Raw genomic sequence first — 22665 nt, forward strand, 5'->3', positions numbered from 1 at the left:
TATTATTGTTTGCTGTTTGATTTTCCCTTAATTTAATACTTTTGATTGCTGTGGTTTTGTATTGAATTTGTTTTTAAATGTACCGCGCTGCAAGGCACGCATTGATTTCCTGTCTGTGTCTGAGGAACCAACTCGAGACTAGACTGAACTTGGTATCCCCCCCCCCCCCAGTATAGAACATTGGATTCTGATATGATATAAGTAACCAGACGTCCGAGATCAAAACGAGGAACATCCCCCAAAAAGGGGGAAAACGGAGACATTTCCAGTTTGACTAGCAATCTGATTGAAAAACCTAATGAGGTGTCAACAAAACGGGAACATGTAGTTGTTTCTGTTTAGCCAGGGACAGGCAACCAACAATGGGGACGTATGGTCACTTTTATGATGTGATTTAGGCTATGATATGTATTTTGCAAATCACAAACTATAGACTAAATATGATAGAGAAGCAGAAACAGATAGGGGCAGTAAAGTCAGCTATTTTAATAAGTTAACAATATATGATTAGGCTATATATAAATATATTTATTCATTTACAGTGATGAGCATACACAATAAAGACAATCACACTAATGAACAATGAATTCAGCTAAAACAGTTACAGTCAGATGTGTAAAATTCAGAAATCATAGATTCAAATAAACCAAGAGTAGGAAGAGCAGTCATTTTTAAATTGCTCTGCAGAGCATTCCATGATTTAGGGGCACTACATGAAAAGGCAGTTATTCCTAAACTGGAGTTAGCTCGGGAAATTTAGGAGGAGTAGTCGAGCATGGTAGGCCTACATATGAAGGGTGGATGTTTCCCATGAAGGCATTAAATATAAATAAAAACCAGTGTATATAATATCTCATTAAAAGAGAAGGACAACATGAGTGTTCATGTAAAAATATGTTTTATTTCTCTAATTTAAAACACAAGCTTGTTAGGCAATTGCCTCTTAAAAGAGGACGGGATTATTTAAAAGCAAAGTCTTCTTGGTTGCTTCTATGACTGTTAAGCCCACTATGAATATTAAAACACGTCGAAACTTGTGCCCTGTATCTTAGCTACATGTATGATCTTTGCAGCAAAGAAAACCGTGTGAAAATCAGTTTGGTATTTAATGAGATATGATTAATTACATGCGCTGACAGTTCATTGCACCTGCCAAACAGACTACACACGAGTGGAAAGTCGTCAGCGCCAATAGGCAGTAGCGGCCAACGCGGAGTCTATCCTTTATTATGTCTATGGTTGTCACATGTTCTCTCATGGCTGCAGCCAGAAAAGGAACCCAATAACGAAAAAAATTGTCAAGCTGTATCCTCACTGACACTCCAGAGAAGGAAAGAATAGAGCAGGAAAAAGCAGATAGCATGCAAAAGAAAAAAGGGCAACAAAATCAAAACAACCCAGTGCATCCCAAACTAGACCAGCTGCCAAGGTTACAGTAAGTTATGTAGGCCTATTTGTCAACTTGACAATGCAATTAAACTTTCCAATTTAGTCCTACTTTCTTGCCTTCTTTTTAAGAGTATTCCCATTAAGATAACATTGTGACAAACAACCCCATAGTGTATGACAACCTACCCCTTGATGGGGTTGGTTGTCACAATGTGTAAGGGTGTCTTTGATGATTAATTTCTTCTTTATTACAATAAGATAGAAAAAGTGAGGGGTACATATTTCAAGCCAACACCTTAAGCTTCAATTTAATGTAGCAATGACTATTGAAAGATGTTTAGGTGATAGGCAATTCTCACTAGAGTAAAAAGTGTGCCTACTTACCCCGTTCTCCCCTACCATTTCCTGTGATAGCCTACTAAAATATGCCTGATTTTCCATTCGTTACACAAACATATTTTACTTTTGATGACATATTTGCCCATTGTTAAAGACGCTATACTTTACTTTTACTATTTTACTCACTGTATAATTTTGTCACCTATTTATGGGACTGTCTGCAAAATGCATCCCATTTAAAGGTGAAGTAGCCTAAGCGGTTTATTTATGTTAATATAAGTGTTAAATCTCTCTTTATTCATTCAGTGATCACTTTCATAATGTGTGTTTCATAATGCCGATCTCTCAATCAGCTGCTCTGCATGTAATATAGGCAAATAATCTCACTCATCTCACTGCCGGTGCACGCCAGAGCAACAGATGGGTGAATGTGTATGCGCCTACAATGGCGGAGCAGGTAAAAATCCTTCCCAATGTCTGTTTTGATGGTTTTTATCATGTTTTATCACACTTATGGATCTGAGATGATGCTAGATAACTCGCTGCTAGAAGACCGCAGTGCATTAATGTGGTGACGTAGGGACGAGCGAGGGGACTGCTAACTGCAGTAACTGACAGGAAGTTAGCTAAAAGAACCATTCCGCTTGCACCTTTAATGAAAGACTTCAAGAAACTTATGAATCACATGTTTTTCTACAGTATCACTTTATAAATGTTCTGTACATTTCTATTTACATCGCGACACAAATTTCAGTACAGTAAACAATTTCACAGTTCATAGTATCTCAAGCTTATTTATGGAACATGTGCATGAACATGTTTGATGTTCACACACACACAGAGACAACATTCTTAACACTGGCATGAAGGCTGACCGTGTAAAGCAAAAGAAAAAACTGTGGTACACCCAAGTCCACAGCAGGAAATGTCAAGGTGCTCCCAGTGCAATGAGGCATTATGTTTAGTAGGCTACTGATGGTGACAGTTTCATTACAGTCTGGACCTGCCGCAGCACCCACTATTTACAGCAGGAAAGAAGTGTCACTCGTGCAGTGATCTATTGCCCTCACGTCAGTAGCCATGTCTCCATTTGCTCGCCTTAAATTAGACCTATCACTTGACAGGAGAGGAGTGTCCGCAGCGGGAGATCTCAGGGAGGGATTGGAGTGGATCACCACCACATAACGATCTTCGTCATCATCGTCCTCGTCGTCTAGGTTACCGTGAATGTCCGCAGTAACAACTGAGTTCTCCGCTGCCTGGTGGCTGCAGGAGGGCGAGGAGTGGAACACAGGACTTTCCGCAGTAGGCGTTTCTCCATCGGGGTCCTCTTCAGGAAAGCTGGTGTTAATATAGATGATATCGTCCCTGCTTACAGACTCTGGGAACTTTTCCGTGAGCTTTTCCAGCATTTCTCGCAGTTGGGTAAAGACGGGTCGGTCCAACGGATCCGCCCTCCAGCAGCTGTACATGATCTCATACCTAGATGTCGAATAATGAAGAAGTGACATAACTTATTGACTACATCTTGGGACTTATTTGGTTAAGAGCCTTGTATTCAAGAAGCAGAGAAACACAACTGGAGACGTTCATTTTGGTGAAAATAAAATTAAAACACTCACAACTCATCCAAACAGTCGGTTGGCTGCTTCAGTCTGTGTCCTTCGAGGAGGTAATCGTAAATTTCATGGTTCTGGATGCCGGGGTACGGCGTCATGCCTCGGGTAGAGATCTCCCACATGGTGACGCCAAATGCCCACTGCGTGACACAGAATACACACTTGTTGTAAATTGCTAATGTATTCCGGTTTTCAGTTTTTATGTTACAGTATGGAGGTGAAACATATATTTTCCCATAATTCAGCTGCATGAAATTCTGCCTTTTTGCGGACAACACAAAGGAAGGCTTTTTTTTTCTTTTCGATCTGACATTTCTTGAAATTGGATTTTTTCCGTCTTCAAAGTACTACTTTTAGAGTCCTTAAATTGCAAAATGTTGGAGGAATTGCAAAAGAAGGTAAACATCCAAATGATGACCTCACACTGTTAAATTGATGCAAGAGAGACTGTCAAAAAACCCTTTCGCACATCCTCAAAAGGAACGCTGTGGAATTATTAATGTGCAAATTCAGCTGACAGCTCAGTGTAGACTAGTTTTGAAAGTCATTTTTTGAGCAATGAGTAATGAGAAGGTGTAGACAAGGGTTCAGTCCTTCTTTGGGTTTAAAGCACAGTAAACAGGATTGCTGTTTCTGGCAGTGTACTTTTTATCAAACACTTTCACATATTTTGCACACAATGAGCAATGACTGACTGATGGAGGAAAAACGTACCACATCACTCTTCACCGTAAAAACTCTGTCAGCCAGACTCTCTACTGCGATCCATTTGACAGGCATTTTGGCTATCCTGCCCTGCCTGTAATAATCTCCACTGTAGATCTTCTTAGATAAGCCGAAGTCTGCTACACACACCGTCATGTCGTCACGCAGCCTGAAAGACAATCCAAGGATGGAGAATAAATCTTGCAAAAAAAAGAAGCAAAACAACCTTTACAAAATTCGCCCTTTTTATCTAAAACTGACCCTAAAATTCAGAATGCAACCTACATGCAGTTGCGAGCTGCCAGGTCGCGGTGCAGAAAGTGACGACCACTGAGATACTCCATACCCAAAGCAATGTCAACCATGAACTTCAGGAGGGTCTGAGTGGGTAAAAACTGTGGGGAAGAAAGAACACACAACAAAATAACAATCACAAGTTGACATATGTTTAGTTTAATAATTATAATTATATATTATTGTATGTATTTCAGCGTTTGTCTGAAACCTTACCCTTGGACTCTCTCCTAGGCGAGAGCGCAGCAAGAAGCTATGCAGATCTCCATATTTCATGAACGGCAGGATGACCATGGGCTTTGGAAAATGTCCGGCGCCTATTTCCAAGCACACACCTAAAGGACAAGTCAATACAAAGACACAATATAAGAATGTACAAATAAAAATTAACCAGGAAACAAAGCAGTGGGATTATCCACTTCTTTAATCCTACCGAGCAGACTGATGACGTTGGGATGGTTGAAATCTTTCATGCAGGCCGCCTCATTCAGGAACTCTTCAATCTCCCTCTGGGAGAAGCTATCCACTGTTTTGAAAAAAGAGAGAAAAATCAACCCCCTGTTTCTACTCATCTTAAACGGTTGTAGATGATCAAAGTATTTAGAACAGACAGCTCACATTTCATCGTCTTCACGGCGACTTTTTCCGATGTTCCGTCCGGCTGTATCAAATGTCCCTCCACCACCGAGCCAAATTCACCTGATCGAATGAAACCAAATCATGAATTCTCCGTACTCTGCATAGTATGTGATTTTATCTGCATTAACATATATAGAATCACATGGTTAGGATTATTTTCAATCCACTCACCCTCTCCAAGGATCTTCCCTATGGAGAGCAAGTTCCTCAAGACCATCACGTCCTGAAGTTTGGCCTGGAGTTCAGCACTTACACCGAGGTTCTCAACTGCAAACAGGAGGACCCACTTAAGTTATTGTGTCTTTAACAATGTGCCTGTAGCAGGACAACATACTACATGTTTATATACACATGCAACATTTTCACAGAAATGTTCAAGGACATACGTGTGACTCCTATGGCTGATCGATTGTAGGATCTCTGTGGTTTGTACTCTACAACAGGCTGCAGCTTTTCTCCACCTGGTGACAACCACCTGCAGGGGGAGACAGAGAAAAGGAAACAACACAGAAGGTTTAACACAAATCCGTTATGTGGTTGGTAATAACACACACATGCGCACACACGCACACGCACGCACACACACACACACACACACACATGCAAAGGCTGAGATTTAACTGAATACGTGGTCATTGTGAGGAAGCCCTCTGAGTTGTCAGATACTGTTTTCCTATCTGAGCAGCAGCCTGTGACACATTCCTAGCCATATCCTGAAAGGCAAGACTGAGTCACAGCCTTCATAATAATGAATTCCAGGGAATTGACATCTGGTTGTTGGCAATCTCTCCTGCTGCACAGTTATTACTGGTGTCAGGTGCAGACAATTGTAATTCAGAGGAAGCAATGGGAAGTTTATTAACAGAGTTCGGGAAGTGTTCAGTTTTGTAACCACAGTGTACAAAGGAAGAGAGATTACTCAGCACAAGCAGGACCCTGTTTACAAGCATGTTTGGTGAGACCTCTGAGTTCCTTGAAGCTTTGAGTTTTTCGGTTTCCCAAAGCCAGTTCAGCTTAACTTTGAGTCAGTTACTGCAGCAACAAATGTCGTGAAGCTAGCCTACTTGCTCCTCCTCTTTAGCTGATGTCTGCAGACTGAAGGAAGTGTCAGGCACTGTCTGTGTGTCCTTTTCAGCATAGTGAAACAGGAATCTCTGTTGAGATGTTTTTTTTTATTCCATGATGACTATCTGTTTGAGTTTCTATTTTTCAGCACAATCAATCATTCATCTGATCAATATTCTGATCGATCATATCAATCACATGATATATCGTAGACATGATCTCAGTTCTGTGCACACACATTTTTTTCATTATAACATTGGTGACGTTGAGCCTGTAAATTATGAAAATATTTACTTATTTATTTATTTACTTTTTACTTTAATCACATCAATTTGGATGTAAATCAACCATGGTCTGTACTTATTTTTCTGACAATAAAGTCTGGAGTAACCAATATAAAGAGGAGCGACAATATGTTTGTCAGAATACTCTTTATATAGGCTACAGTGTATATCAGTGTAAAGGAAAATCCTAGTGTAGCTTGTTTTTCCTGATCTTTACATAGCCATAGTGTATCTTGACCTATGCATACCCTTTGTCACCTCTGCATAGCCTTTTGCACTGTCCTCAGAACCAGTTTGCACCAGCTGGACTCAAACCTGCTGTATTATAGATGTGACTTTACTCCGTCCTGTCTTTGTCACACCTCATCAGACTGTTTGCACTCTGCATGATTGTCTGACCTTTTCTTTGTAAAGAAATAAAACTACCAGAAAGACAATTTCCTTCCTTCTTAGTTTGATTTCAGATCACACCAAGTATAAATTTCACAACGTCAGCGGTCAGCAATCTTGTGCCACTCCAACTCATGTTCTTTTGCTGCTGGTACCTTTTGTGTTTTACTTAAATATATTATATTGGCTTGTGGTGTAGTGGTTAGAGCATCCCCCAAGAGGCTCAGGCATACAGCCTATCTGCATGTCTTCCCCTCTTTGACCCATTTCAACTATGTCTCTCCAAAATCTGTCTAATAAACTAAAAAAATAAATAAAAGAAAATATATATATACATATATATATATTATCATACGGACGTGTAATACACTCAGTTGAGAAAAAAGCTTTGAAGTGTTGTTAACCCTGCTTTATGAGACATGCTACAGATGTAAAATGAAATCAAACCTTTTAAATCAGCACAGAATGTGAAAGATTGTGAGCATACCCAAAGCAAGGGACAGATGTCCGGCTGTGTACACAGATAGCTCCCCAGAGGATAAGCAGCAGAAGACAGACACCACACACCACACCCAGCCAAACATAGACAGAGTCTGGAACCCCTGTGTCGGGGCTGGACGACGGGGACACCACTGATTCTGAGGTAGGAGAAGGAGAAATTATAAACATGACCAAAGTTGAGAAAAACAACGTTCAGCAAATGGGATATCCAAAATCCAGATTTAGGATTAGTTACCTGTATTATACAACCAAAATGAAGCAACAGATTTCAGCTTATGTTAGAATATTCCCCCCTCAAAATTTTGATTCTCGTATGTGTTCATGGATATGTTGTTTCAATGTGAATCAACAAGTAGCCTATATTTAATTAATCCCTATTTTAATTAGTCAGAAAACGTATCAAAAATAATCCATGTCATATCACATACCGTATCAGTCCTGGCACTGTATCTAGGGCAGTCATGCTATTATACAGTAGTATGGTACAATATATCGTATGAACTATTTTGGCCAGACTACAAAGTGATAAATCAACAGAGCAGCTTACTGTCTTCTGGCACGAACAGCCAGACTTGTGGGCTGACCATGCCGCTCCCCGCGCGCGTGCACGCCGCCACCTCCACGCTGTAGGTTGAGTTGAATTCCTTCACAGGCACAGTGGCCGTGGTGGTGTCACTGTGGATCTGAAATCGGCAACAACAACAGGGACAGTTTAAATGTGAATTGTGTATTTTTCATATGCTATTTTCCAGGTTAATCATTATCTTTGTGGCGAGAATGTTCCACCTGTCAGAAGAACGCAGGTCAATGGCTCAACAGAGTTTTAATGATGCAGTGAGGTTGAAAGACATAAAAAAAACTGAAAGCGAAGCAAATTTGCAGTCCATCAAAATGGGTTAATATTTTGTGGACTGTCTGGCAGAACAGCATGCCACAGAACATCTTGTAGACTTTTGCAACATCTTCAATCCAGCTCAACAACTTTGCTGCTGCATGTCAGGTCCTTTTTCTCGCTATGCCTCTTTCCCCTTTTGTTTTGTCTCCTTTTCTTTGCACCTACCTAATGCACTATTACAAACGAAGAAAGGAGAATTGAGGGCCAAAAAGTCCCTAAGGTTGTTTTCACACTTACAATATGAAACCTTTTTTGGGAAAATACCAGTGAGGTGTCAACGGACAATTGTTGTATACAATGAAACTCCCTACAAAAAAAGGGGAAGGAGGCTAACTTTCTGGATAAGCTCATGTGCTTCAATTGGAAGGGAACATGTGACGGACTTAGCCCTGCATTTCACAACACCGCACAGAAGCATGTGGGGTTCCTCTGCTTTACAGATGTGCTGACTGAATCAGACTGGGAGCGCTGAACCCATGATGAATGGTCTATCAGGTTTGTGTTGCACCAAACAGTGGGAAACATGTGGTTTGAATGTTCTGATAGCTGGAAATTCTCAACTTATTTAGGGAAACAACTTCAGTTTTGCCACCACGGCATGATGGAATACATAGAATTGTGAGCAAGTATTAGCAACAAAGATTCAATTCATTTGAACTATTCATTATTGTGACGGTGGCAGGTGAGTCTGAGGATTTCCAGTCACTGTTACTGTTACAAAGCCCTGTGTGCCATGACATCACCAACTGACTGGACAACACATAAGAAATATTAGGAACTTTGGGACACATCCCGTTGTATTCATATTCCATTCAGTGTGTAATGACTCACGGCTACAAGCTGCACAAAGAAAAACACAAAATACGAGTTTTGACACTGTCAGCTTCCTTTAAATACGACACAGGCAGGAAGGACAGGAAACACACTATTGTACCAGAGAGTACTAACGCAGTAGCAGAAGTACAACATCATTGTGGAATAATTCATTCGGATATTTGATGTATACAAAATAAGTTGGTATTAATAATGTACTATTTCTTAGAAAGTGTATCCCAAAATAGGCACTTATTATAAATGGCTTTCCCTGTTTTGTTGATTCTTGAGAGAAGTGGAAAAAGGGTTGTCCGTAGATAATGGAGAAGCTGACCTCTGGTTCAGTCGGCAGGACAAAGGGCAAGATCATGTATTCCCAATGTGCGAGATTCTTTTCATATGTGTCATATGTTAGTCATCGTTATCAGACGTTCTCCAATAACATCCTCTCTCTCTTTCAAAAGAAAAAAAGGGACCTCAAAATTACAACATAAAAATGATTAGGATCAATGCACATAATCAGTATGACTCAATATAACATGTCTGTCAGTTGTTCTACTTGTACTGTGTATATGTGCTTCGTGTGTGTATGTGAGTTTAGATAACTGGGTACATGTGTGTGTTTGTATGTTTATACATATGTCATGTCATGTGTAGCCTATGTGTGTATGTGTATTGTATATCTATAAACAAAATAATTGGGAAATTTTAAGTGGTTCCTACTTCATACTGCAATAAAATAATCATTTGTGCATGTGTCTCCGTAGCAACACACACAACTCCTTTATAAATTATACAATTTAAGTATATTTTCACATTCAAGTTCTAATCCTGAAGATTTAAGAAGTTACCGTGACTACGCGAGCGAGGGAAAACTCAATAAAACATTATTTGCAGAAAAGAATAAAAGACAAAACAAAAGGCTAAATCATCAGTTACCATGTTGCCAACAAGCTCACCTGGTTCACATGTGGGCCATGTCTGACAATAACATCATATCCACTCAGGATGCCGTTTATCTTATCATCTGGGGGCGGTTTCCAACTGATCACCAGCCATGACTCATTCAGCTGCATGGTGACATTTCGGGGATAAACTGATGGCACTGAGAATGAAAAAAAAAGAGAAATTACGACATCATCGAAAACGATCAAAATAATCCAAAGGCTTCGTATAAAGCAGAAATTGGAAAAGGGAAAGTAATGTCGCCATTCCATTGGAATCTTTGATGGCAGTTTGGTATGTGGTCACTTCCTGGCACAGCGTATCAAATCTTTCAACTAAAATATCCCCTGCGGTGACTTGAGGAAGGAAATTGAAAGCAGCTCCACCCAGTATACAAACTTTGTGTATTCTCAGTGAGACCACTCCTATTTCCTATGTGACCCTTCAGGAAAACAACTGAGATGGAAGTGGATACAACATTTTTCTAAGGGGCACTTGGCATTTGCCTGGCAGGTATTTGTGCAACCCCCGTAAATTCCTACTGCTGCTGCTGCTGCAAGGAGGCTTATATTAAGCACATTTTGGAAAGTAGGCTAATTACATAGTGCTATGGCCCTGAAACCTAAACATCTGCTATGATGGAAAATGAGGCAGGAGCTTAACACAGGTTCTTTTTAGAAGTAAACACATACAGTGGTGTTTAAAGCAAATAACAACCAGAAACATGTGTATGTGCTTGGATGGATTGAATTAACATTTTGGACCAGTTACCCTTGTGTCTGCTGAAAATGCACCCCAAACCAACTGCCATCAGAATTGTTCCATGGTCCCTTAAAGCTGCTGTCATGTGCTCATCGGAAATATCATATTAACCATCTATGAGTTACGAGCACATGAACGGCCTTCCAAAGTCATAATTAAGAGTGGGAAATTTCGATGATACCCAGGTTGCCGAGTTGTGACATTTGCATAACGTTGCAGGCTGCAAAATCGTCTGGAAACGGGAGATCAGTGTCAACAATTGACAGTAAAAAAGAATAGACTAACCCCTTATTCTCTGAAACAACAGAAACAGAGACAACGTCAGTTAGGGCTACACACCGGTGCTGCACTACATTTTGCCGCTGAAAGACAAATAAGCTCTGTAGTAGATTTGGTGATACAAATCATTCAAGGAAAAACAACATTATTCCGACCAGTGCACTTCAATGCAACAAGTCGTAATTACGACTGCACAAGTGGGAAGAACATTATTTTGGAATGAAAAGCAGCACAAGTGCTTACACACCTCCCTCTGTGGTGTTGTCCTGGATCCACGTGCTGACCGGAGAGGCTCCCACCTCATTGCTGCAAGAGACGCTGATGTTGTACCAAGTCATAGCCTGCAGCCCGGGCACTTCACGCTGGAATGGCGGCACGGTGGCATTGATAAAGCGCGTGGTCTTCACCTCCCCCTTCCTCCGACTGACTTCTTTGACCTTACAAGGAACAGCGAACGTGTGATGAGGATCAATGTGAGGACACATATTGACAGTATGATTGGTGCAGAAGTGGAGCTTACCCTGATGTTGCATTTCGTCAGCGGGGAGAAACCATCGTGTCCAGGGCTCCAGCTCAACAACAACTTATTGGACCGCCTCTCCACCACAGTAACATCAGACACAGGGCTTGGAAGCACTATAAAAATACCATAAAAACACTTATTAACATTCCCTAACATGAAAGCATATGGTCAGCTTGCAGAGCGTGAAAAACTTTTGGAATGTCTAATGGCTCCCCAAAGGATCCAGTTTTACCTTTGATGTTGATATTTGCTTCTCTGGAGGTGGTGACACCCTTGGGGTTGTGGGCTTCACAGCTGAACTGAGTGTACTTGTCCACACCTGCAATTGACACATTACAGAGGAAAATGTAGCGTTGCAATGCTGGGTGAATTCAAAACAAACCAATCCCCAAGGTCAAGATAGCGGCGAATATTTTGAGTTGTTTTACTAAAAACAAAAGTACAAGCCACCCAGACACATTCTCACCATGTTCTACATTCTAGGACACACTAACTGATATCTGCCAGGGTCATAGGCGAATCTGAGCAAAAGTGCCATTTCAGCCTCAATGAAAAAACGGTAATATGCCTGAAATGGATACAATAAAGTAACACATTTGGGGACTGACTCCTTTATTATACCTCAAAAGTTCACACAGCAGTAGCTCGTGCAGTGAGCTCAAAATGAGCCTCTCCAGTGTGATGTACTGTGGCAACAATGCTTTTGCTGGCTCCCTTTTCCTGGATACACAATTCCAGTCTTTCAACGGCCCAGTTAGAATAGGACTTGGACAGCTACTAAAGAATGTCCCCTTTGTGCTCTGTTTTCCAGTGTCTCTATCTCGGAAACCTTTCCACAAAGCTAATGACAGAACAGCCCATGCTAGATGACTGGAACCAAACTTGGGATGTTTTGTTGGAGCGAGTATCAGAGCCTAGTATGAGGAGTATGTTTGCCCTCCTCTTGGCAGGAGCACCGGGCTTAAGACTGGCACACGCTACAATACATTTTGTTTGCTCAGAGATAGAACCTTACTTTAAAAAACGTCAAACTCAATCCTTTCAAGTTACATTCATGCGTAAAAGACACCTAAAATAGACTTTGGCTCACGTGGATCAAAAGTAAACAATACAACCGCTGAGTTCTGAGAAAAACTGGCAAATATGTTAGCACATTTACAGCCAAGCTGAGCAAATGTAACAACCACATGCCTCATTTCAAACTGCATGGTAGACAGATGGTTGGGGCATAGTGGGCACAGAGCAGGTCACTGTTATATAATAATACCAAGAGAGCAGGATGATCGAAGGAAAATATCCAAGTTAGTTATTCTCACATTTAAAAGCGTGATCTTAGTGATATTCCTGAAATCTGTCTTTTGAATATTAAGAATTCAGTCGCTGTCAGATTGAAACATTGCTGTATATAGTTTCTTTTATCTTTTCGTGGCTATGGTCAATAAAACATATTAACAGGCACTATGGAATCCAAAGTTGACTGGTTTTCTGTATCAGTATCACAATGTCCCCAATCACACTTGCAGTAAAATCCATACATATGAAGAATACATTCCAAACAAAAGTGAAAAAGTAGTGTTAAGAGGCATAACAAGTGACAGAGCCAAATTGAAGCATGTGTTTGCATGCATTCAGCGGTATTTCTGTAAAACAATGATAGTTTCAACATTTCTGTGCTAATAAATCTATACTACAACAGATAAGTTATCATACAGTATACATAACATAGTATTCTGCATGTGTGGTTTCATATATTGATTCCTGGCCAAACATCTATGGTGTAGCATATTTGGTGTATGTAGCAAGCACATGGCTCAGTACAAACACATTGTTTTTTTAATCATATTTTTGGGAAAAAAGGAAATGAATATAAGTAGAGTCCTCTCATTTCTGCTTTCACTGTACTTGAACTAAGTACATCAAAACAAAAAGCTACAATGCAGTGGGAAAAAAAGGATGTGTTGGCTGCTCAAATGGAAACACCCAAAATTATGGGGAGGGAAGCGTTCCATCTTACTGAGCTGCCTGAAATGAGGTTATTTTTATATTCGGGTAGCAAAGATGGTCAGACTACTTTTTCAGGTTAAAACAAAGCCTATGGCTTTTCACTCTAGTACAATATAGTTTTAATGTTTTCAAAGCTGAATTGCCAAACCAGTGTCCCCCTTAGCACTATAAACTTAATATGTTGTTGTGATAAATGAAATGTGGTTAAGAAGTCTTTCCAACCTAAATGTTATTCTCATCAACTTCTCTGTCTCTTTAAGAATGTATAATGGCCTGATTTCAAACAATATTAATGAAAAGTGTATGACTTTCCAAAAATAAAACCAAGTTATTCATCAGCCCATTTAACAGAAGCACAATATTATATAACATCATGCAATCCAAACATAAGTGGGAAAAGGGGCCCTACTCTCATAGTATGCATGTGCTGTTAGGCAGAAAAGTACGTTTGACCAATTTTGTTGTGCCAATATTTGGTCCTGCAAAACAACTCTGAGAGCCTGCCAGCCTGGGCGTCCAGCCCCTCCCCACTGGGTAGTGGGCAGTCCTGTGAATGAGGTCTTTGTCCCCGGAGCCAACCCCCGAACAGACTCCCTGTACAACCTCCCCACACACTTGCTGCCCAGGCCCTTGCACATGCTGGACCAAAGCACAGCTCTGAACCTTTAACCCCCTCAGCTTCTGGGCTGTATCAGCACTCGGTGGCTATAGCAGGACTATTTAGCCTGCGGCCAGCTGAAAATGAAGGGTTAGAGCATCCAGAGCAGGGAGGTTATGCTTCTAATAACAAATGTTTGTTTTTAAAAAGAGGGCAGCTGAGGCCATAAAGGGATAGTCCATGCTGAAAAGACGTTGTGCAAGAATTATTGTAGTTTTTTTTAAATTAAATGCTAAATAATTTCAGGATAATTCCAAGTTTATCTTAAAGGTGAAGTAAGCGATATATTTATGTTAATATACGTGTTCAGTCGCTCTATATTCATACAGTGATCACTTATATAGTGTGTGCGTTTCATAACTCCTTAACTCCAAAACACAAACTTTTCTGGGATCCCACAACTGATATCCAATCAGAAGAGATACCGCTGCAAACCGGCACATCTCACTGTCGAGCACAGATGGGTGAATGTTTATTTGCCTACAATGGCGGAGCAGGTAAAAATCCTTCCCAATGTCTGTTTTGATGGTTTTTATCATGTTTTATCGCATTTATGGAGGGAGGGGACTGCTAACTGCAGTCACTGACAGGAAGTTAGCTAAAAGAACCATTTCGCTTACAGCACCTTTAAAGTAAGACAACCAGAACTTATCTTCTTACAACTCAGCGTGACTTTTATATTAAGTTTAAGAATGAAAAAGACACGTTTACTTTGATGTCAACTTTTAATGTAAAGCTTGAATGATTACTTGATTAATAATATCAAATTATATAATACAATATAATAAAATGTGATAATCGATAAGTCAACTTACTCCATGCTTAGCTTAGCATAAAGGCTGGAAACTGGGGAAATGGCTAGCCAGGCTGTGTTCAAAGGTAATGAAATCGACCTCCAGCACTTTTAAAGGTCACAAGCATTAGTTGCGTCCGCATAAAAACAACAAATGAGCATGTTATAAGTGGTTATGTGGCGGACTGTCTCTTTTCACCAACAACATCCAAGAGCCTTTATGGCTTGGTTACCTGGCAACTTAGTTCTATATGCTAGGCTAAGCTAACCACCCGCTGCCTTTCTTTATACAGTATCTCACATAAGTGAGTACACCCCTCACATTTCTTCAAATATTTCATTATATCTTTCCATGGGACAACACTGAAGAAATGACACTTTGATATAATGTAAAGTAGTCAGTGTACAGCTTGTATAACAGTGTAAATTTACTGTCGCCTCAAAATAACTCGACACACAGCCATTAATGTCTAAACTGAAGGCAACAAAAGTGAGTACACCCCTAAGAAAATTTTTCCAAATTGGGCCCAAAGTGTCAATATTTTGTGTGGCCACCATTATTTTCCAGCACTACCTAAACCCTCTTGGGCATGGAGTTCACCAGAGCTTCACAGGTTCCCACTGGAATCCTCTTCCACCCATTCATGACGACATCACAGAGCTGGTCGATATTAGAGACCTTGCGCTCCTCCATCTCCCGTTTTAAGAAGCCCCAAAGATGCTCAATAGGGTTTATGGCTGGAGACATGCTGGGCTGTCCATCACCTTTACCCTCAGCTTCTTTAGCAAGCCACTGGTCATCTTGGAGGTGTGTTTGGGGTCGTTATCATGTTGCCATACTGCCCTGCGGCCCAGTTTAAGACGGTTGAGTGCACGTTTTCAGCGTCACACCAAGAGGTTGGTTTTGGAAAATAGACGTATGAGTGCTGCCAGCATTGCTGCAGGGCTTGAAGTGGTGGGGGGTCAGCCTGTCAGTACTCAGACCATACGCCACACTCTGCATCATACTGGTCTGCATGGCTGTTGTCCCAGAAGGAAGCCTATTCTAAAGATGATGCAAAAGAAACCCCACAAACAGTTTGCTGAAGACAAGCACACTACGGACATGGATCACTGCAACCATGTCCTGTGGTCTGATGAGACCAAGATAAACTTATTTGGTTCAGATGGTGTCAAGTATGTGTGGTGGCAACCAGGTGAGGAGTACAAAGACATGTGTATCTTGCCTATAGTCAAGCATGGTAGTTGGAGTGTCATGGTCTGGGGCTGCATGAGTGCTGCCAGCACTGGGGATCTACAGTTCATTAAATGCTAACATGTACTGTGACATACTTGAGCAGAACATGATCCCCTCCCTTCATAAACTGGGCCGCAGGGTGGTATTGCAACATGATAACGACCCCAAACACACCTCCAAGATGACCACTGCCTTGCTAAAGAAGCTGAGGGTAAAGGTTATGGCCTGGCCAAGCATGTCCCCAGACCTAAACCCTATTGAGCATCTTTGGGGCTTCTTAAAACAGGAGATGGAGGAGCGCAAGGTCTCCAATATCCACCAGCTCCGTGATGTCGTCATGAATGAGGGGAAGAGAGTTCCGGTGGCAACCTGTGAAGCTCTGGTGAACTCCATGCCCAAGAGGGTTAAGGCAGTGCTGGAAAATAATGGTGGCCACCCAAAATATTGACACTTTGGGCCCAATTTGGACATTTTAACTCAGGGGTGTACTCACTTTTGTAACCGACAGTTTAGACATTAATGTCTGTATGTCGAGTTATTTTGAGGGGACAGTAAATTTACACTGTTATATAAGCTGTACACTGACTACTTTATATTGTATCAAAGTGTCATTTATTCAGTGTTGTCCCATGAAAAGATATAATGAAATATTTGAAGAAATGTGAGGGGTGTACTCACTTTTGTGATATACTGTATGTCCATGGCTGTCTTGAGCTAAATCTTGCTCTTGTGACAGAGAGTGGTATCAGTCATTAATTATGGCCAAAAAGTTGAATAAGTGTATAACAAAAGGTTGTCTTTGGTAAGCATAAACAGCAAGCAGAGCGGTGTCATTAAAAGCACTGACCATGCGTGAATGACCGCTAGTAACCATTCAGCAGGGCAGCAGGAGGCCTCCGGGTGACACTGACCGTGGTGGTAAATCTCATTGCACTAAGCAGAGTACGATGCTGAGGCAGCAGAGACCAGACAGAATAGAAACCAACAACAAAGGCTGAGTGAGCTCCACTCTGCCACCATCATCAACGTACCTTCATCTCTGCTGATGAAGGTTCCCATATTTAGTCACAGGAGGAAGTTAATCAAAGTGAAACAAATGAGTTGGTTTAACAAGCAATGGCTTGTGTGTAAACTTCTTCTTACTACTTTTTAAACAAGAAAAAAAAACGAATCCGCAATACAGCCTGATCAAAAATAACTTTTAACGATTGATTGGACACAGATGAAACAAACTTTTTAATTAAAAAAGTGTTTTCAACCAGGGGAAATGATCTCTTCAGCTCCTTTGAAACGTTCCAGACTGTGAAGTGATAAATATCATGTTCCTGTGATAAACTACAAAGCATCTCTTCATCAGCAGCGTCACTCTGATTCCAGGTGTTGTTCAGAGTTATCCGAGTCATAATGGCATCATTCATTGGATGGTGTGTAAGGTCGAACAGCGAGAAACAACTATCTCTTTACAGCAACAGGAGGGAAGGATTATCGCTGCTGCTAAGTAGATCATCACGAAACAAGTTGTTTCACTGTATGTGTGAGAAAGACAGAGCTGAAGGAAAAGCTGTACTGTGAGATTGTGGTGTCCTACCTGGCACAGAGTAGCTGCTGGGAGAGCTATGCAAGTCACTGTCATGTAAGCCGTTGCGCAGCCAGCGGATTTGGACGGGGTCTGGAGGTCCCACGGCGTGACACGACAGCGTGAAAGGTGTGTTCCTCGTCACGTTCCTGTCCTCCGGTTGATGGAGAAACGTCGGCAGACCTGCGGATCGAGCAAAGTTGTTCGAATGAAAAACGTGGACGAACCTAAAAGCACGCAAATGCATGACGCATCATGTTGAAGCTCACCTTCTACCTCCAGGACGATTGGCTGGGACTCCACTGTTCTGGTGTTGATGCTCATTTTGCAGCGGTACTCCCCAGCATCCACTCGCTGCACTTGGCCAATGCTGCATGTCAGGACATGAGGACACATGTCAATATGTGTTATTAGCAGTGGTGGAGGACATACTCAAACACTTTACTGAAGTAAAAGTAAAAATAAACTTCAAACATGTACTCAAGCAAAAGTAAAAGTAAAGCATTAACCTTTCTACTTGAGTACAAGTAAATAATTACTTGCTATTAAATATTATACTAGAAGAATAAAAAGTAGTTTGCCAAATGTATTTTCTAATGCAACTGTCTACAGTAAGGCCTATCATTCAGTGTGCCCACTGTGTGTATACACAGTATACAGTATACCACTGTCTAACACTGTCAAAAAATCTCATATCAATTATTTTAAAGGTTATTGTTCTTATTGTGTCTGTGGTACAGTGCCACTTGGATTAAGGTTCTTCGGAAAGACCGATCATCTTTAATTGAAATCAGTTGGTTCAATGGACCAATCCCCTCTGGCTATCGATTACGATTAAAAAATATATATACATACTGTATATTGTAATAACCGCAACGTGACGGTAACGTGTAACACAACTCTGTGTAGAAATGTTGTGGAGTAGAAAATATAGATATTTACCATTACTCATGTAACAGAGTAAAAGTCAAAAGTACCCGGAACTAAATCTACTTAAGTAAAGTACAGATACATAAAGAATTGACTTAGGTACATTGACAAAACACATCTCCATGCGTCTAGATATACCTGACAGTGGACAGGAGGGTTGTGACACCATCTGTGACGGTCTGGAGCTCGTTGATCAACAGCTGCATGTTTGAGGTCAGGTCCTGGCCGTTCTTCACCCAGACGATGGTGGGCTCCAGCCTGGTGCCTGGGATGTTGATGGAGCAGTTGAACTTGGCCTCGTGGCCCTCTGACAGCTGGATGAGGGCCACGGCGGGCCTGAAGTGCAGCCGCCTGAGGTCATCTGGGCTCAGATAAACCCTCGCCACGCGGGCCGGTATCAAAACAGGATCAGAGGTCCTGGGCGGGCGCTGGAACTGGCTCCTCGAATGCTGCTGAGCTGTTTTAGCAAGGACGAGATGTGAGGCTGTGTTAAATGACTGAGCAGCATAATGGATGAACAATACGGTTCCATGCTTTACATCCCAATGAGCTTTGACGCACAATGATGATACAGATGACAGAATCAAGGTTTTGATATCCAAAGTGACAGAACTTTGCACGTGTTTACAAAATAAAGTAGCATTCAAAGATCCTGAGTGTGTGACAGTTATTTTTCAGCATCAATGTATCTGTCTTTTCTATAAAATTGTTATTTACTCCACCAACAGGTTGAAATGATAACTTTGAACAATGTAAGGTTTTTGGCATGTAGTGTGTTTTCTTAAAAAAGAGGCACGATTAGTTCAAAGTCTGACCAAAGTGCTGTACAATATACAATACAAAATGACATATAAGATACATGACGAAAAAAAAGGTTAGGAGTGTCAAAGTCTCAACTTGTGCCAAAGGCCAAAATTGGCCTTCAACACAAGTTGAGACTCCTGCAACAAAAGTGAGTCTTCAGCATCGTATTAAACTGTTGAACTTTACAGGGATCCAGATTCTATTCATTCATACACAGTCATACTGGTGGTGGTAAACTACGATAGTAGTTCAATACGTAGGCCTACTCAATATAAAAACCAAAGACTACACTGATGGTGTCAAAGCAATGGCTCTTCAGTTTTTTTTTCTTTTTTTTGTGTCACCATTCCAGTCCACAGCTGAGTAAGCCATATTTTATGACTAGGTTATAATTAAATCGAAGCCCGAGTAATACACACGTTTAGTGCCATTGAACACATTTAGGATTCATTGCGTTGCTACTTTTAATGAATTTGGAGGACTTTGTGTAAGTCAACAGAACTTTCTAGCGGCGGAGTGTTTACATCTGTTCCAGCTGCAGGGTAGGCTAAATCATGCAGAGCAGCAGAGGAGTGATCTGCTCCCTGCTGTAGGCTACTCGATCGACCTAGGCCTGAGATTCCACTTTGATGGACGTGAAGTTAGTGCAGGAAAACAGAAGAAAAATAAATTAACTCACAGTTGACCGGACTCCCCAAGATAATGGTTGTACAGAGAAACATTCCAAACCAGCCCGGAGTTGTCTTCTTCTCCATGACAGAGTGAGAGCTCTTCACTTGATGCTTTGCGTCCCGCAAATGTCGGGAAAACATCCACGTTTTGTTTTTGTTTAGTTTTTATCTTAAGCGGTTTGTGCGGGACCGGACACTTTAGTACCGACAGTGACCAACATCACCCACTACAGTGTCTTCAACTCAGCCTGTGTGAGGAGATGTTGACCCGAGATCAGATTCCAGCTGGAGGGGGAGAAAAAAAGTTTAGTTACCCGACGTCATTGGTGGGATCCCATTAAGGCGGGACCGCGTTTGGAAATGCAGATTTACCGAAAACAACAAAAACAATAGATACTAAATGGAGCTGAAGACACTTAACACAACTATTCGTAGCCTATTTAAGGCTACATTATATATATATTTTTGCTTTTGTTTTTTTCATAGGCCTATATATAGGCCTATTTTTTTTGGCAGAAAAAATGTCCTTACAAATATGCCTTTATCTTACACTTAGCATTATACACATGTTTGTAGACTAACACCACATTGATAAGCACGGTAGTTGATCTCTTTTATTTTCAATAACAAAAACTCAGGACGTCATAGAAAACAAAAGCCCTAGTGGTGTAGGTATTTTAATTGTCTTCCCAACTACTCCACCACGTGGTCAACTCTAACTAGGCTTTCCATATTACCATGGCTATATTTAATGAATGCATCCAACCCATAGATAGTATATAATAGATCCAACCTCATTGCAATAAACAATTTTTTGTAGATACATTAACAACAAAAATAAGATCAACCATCAAGGTTTGGTGTAAATGATGAGATGAAAAGTGTTTGCTCTTTCTCACCACAATGTTAATTTAATTGGCTGTTTGGAGCTTTCAGAGGTGTCACACTATCAGTAGTAAAACTGCACAATGCTATTATGGAATTGTTCATATTTCAATGTTAAGAGCACTTTAAACCTTTATTTAGCACCAATTGAAATACTTGGACATTCTAAATTCAGCGCTATTGGGCGATATTATGTCAACATTTGTATATTGCAAAGCAAGGTCAGTGAAGTATGGTCCCTTGACAGTCTATAAGGGTCACATCAGGGTCACATACAAAAAATCCCCAAAGTGTAGGGGAGAACGGGGTAATCTGAGCCACTTTTTACATTTGCTCTCCTCTAAGGGAGCTAACATTATTTATCACTCAAATTCACACATTTCCCATTAATTCAGGATGTTTCATAGAAATGGGCAGTGAAAAGACAAAGGGCAGTGAAAATATGATTGTTTTAAAAAAAGTTGTCATGTGGCTCACTTTACCCCAGCTGTGGGGTAAACTGATCCACTTACTTTTTCCACTGTGAAACTACCATAACAATACATATTGTAACAGTAAGAATCCAGAAAGCTAGCCACACATTCCAGAACTAATGTCGGACTAGCAAAAGAATGATGGGGTTTGGTCAATTAAGCAAAGCAAATTTTCTAAACACTTGAAAGTAACTCTGAACAAAATCAAATACAACATATTATAATTCAAAAGGTTTTAATAAGATTCAAATGAAAGATAGAATAAATTAGATTAGAACACAGTCTGGGGGTCAGAACACAGGACCCTTAGAGCCAGCTAGTGTCTGGGGGTCAAATCATAGGAACATCAGAACCAGCGAGAACAGCCTGGGACTCAGAACACAGGAGAAGACCCAATTGGATTATAACATCAGCCTGTCATACTCTACAACTAGGCCTACTCTACATTCCAGCCCTGAAGGTTACAGGGAAAGATGAGAAGGTGCTCTTTCCGTGTGGTTGCCCCAGGTCGTCTTCCTGGTGTATGATCGCTTTTCTACAACGTGTATGACATTAAAATAAAACATATGTTATGTAATATTACATTAAAATATGTTTCAGACTAAACTTAACTTGTGCCAAATGCTGTGGGGGAAAGTGAGCCACTGTCTCACTTTCCCCCACAGCATTTGGCTCACTTTCCCCCACCACCACAATTTGAGAAAAAACTACCTCTCTTAGCATTTCAGGCTAATCTTCAGTTATCAGCATCACATGGTTTCATATGTTGGTAGTTCATCAACACGTATGATAGAAGTTTTTCTACGTGAATACATTTGCAACATAGGAAAAGACAGCACTGTTTCAAATTAATTCGACCCCACTTTTCCTAACCAACGTCATTACGCGACGGCGAGTATTGCTGACGTGAGTCACTAGCGTGAAACTACACTATAGCCTATTCTCCGAAAATTGACTACAACAAGCACTCGTTTGATCCATGCGTTCTTTTCATATTGATTTTAATCAGGTTGTCGCCAACAGAGTGAGAATCACTCCCATATATCCCAATTCACATGTGGAATAAAAAGAGGCTACACTTATGTTGATGTTGAAATTAACTGCCCCCAGTAACTTCATTAAATGTGAAGTTGGTATTTTATTTTCTTATAGTGTAAATTATGTGCTACGAAAATAACTATTATGATGTTGG

At 40.8% G+C, this 22665-nt stretch overlaps 1 protein-coding gene across 1 annotated transcript; it reads right to left on the reverse strand.

The window, feature by feature from the left end:
* Window positions 1-2431: 2431 nt before the first annotated feature.
* Window positions 2432-20325, reverse strand: mertka (c-mer proto-oncogene tyrosine kinase a). Its single transcript, XM_080036924.1, has 19 exons — window positions 20124-20325; window positions 18779-19097; window positions 17980-18080; window positions 17723-17893; window positions 11675-11761; window positions 11440-11555; window positions 11167-11356; window positions 9893-10038; window positions 7773-7908; window positions 7212-7362; window positions 5372-5460; window positions 5157-5252; window positions 4965-5045; window positions 4780-4872; window positions 4563-4681; window positions 4338-4447; window positions 4062-4221; window positions 3351-3487; window positions 2432-3210 (listed from the first exon to the last, which is right to left on the reverse strand). Exons 1-19 carry the CDS (start codon window positions 20254-20256, stop codon window positions 2751-2753), a joined length of 2895 nt encoding a protein of 964 aa, XP_079893050.1. The 5' UTR covers window positions 20257-20325; the 3' UTR covers window positions 2432-2750.
* Window positions 20326-22665: the final 2340 nt, after the last annotated feature.

The sequence above is a fragment of the Ammodytes marinus genome (assembly GCF_949987685.1).
Source record: "Ammodytes marinus genome assembly, chromosome: 11".
Taxonomy (NCBI): Eukaryota; Metazoa; Chordata; class Actinopteri; order Uranoscopiformes; family Ammodytidae; genus Ammodytes; species Ammodytes marinus.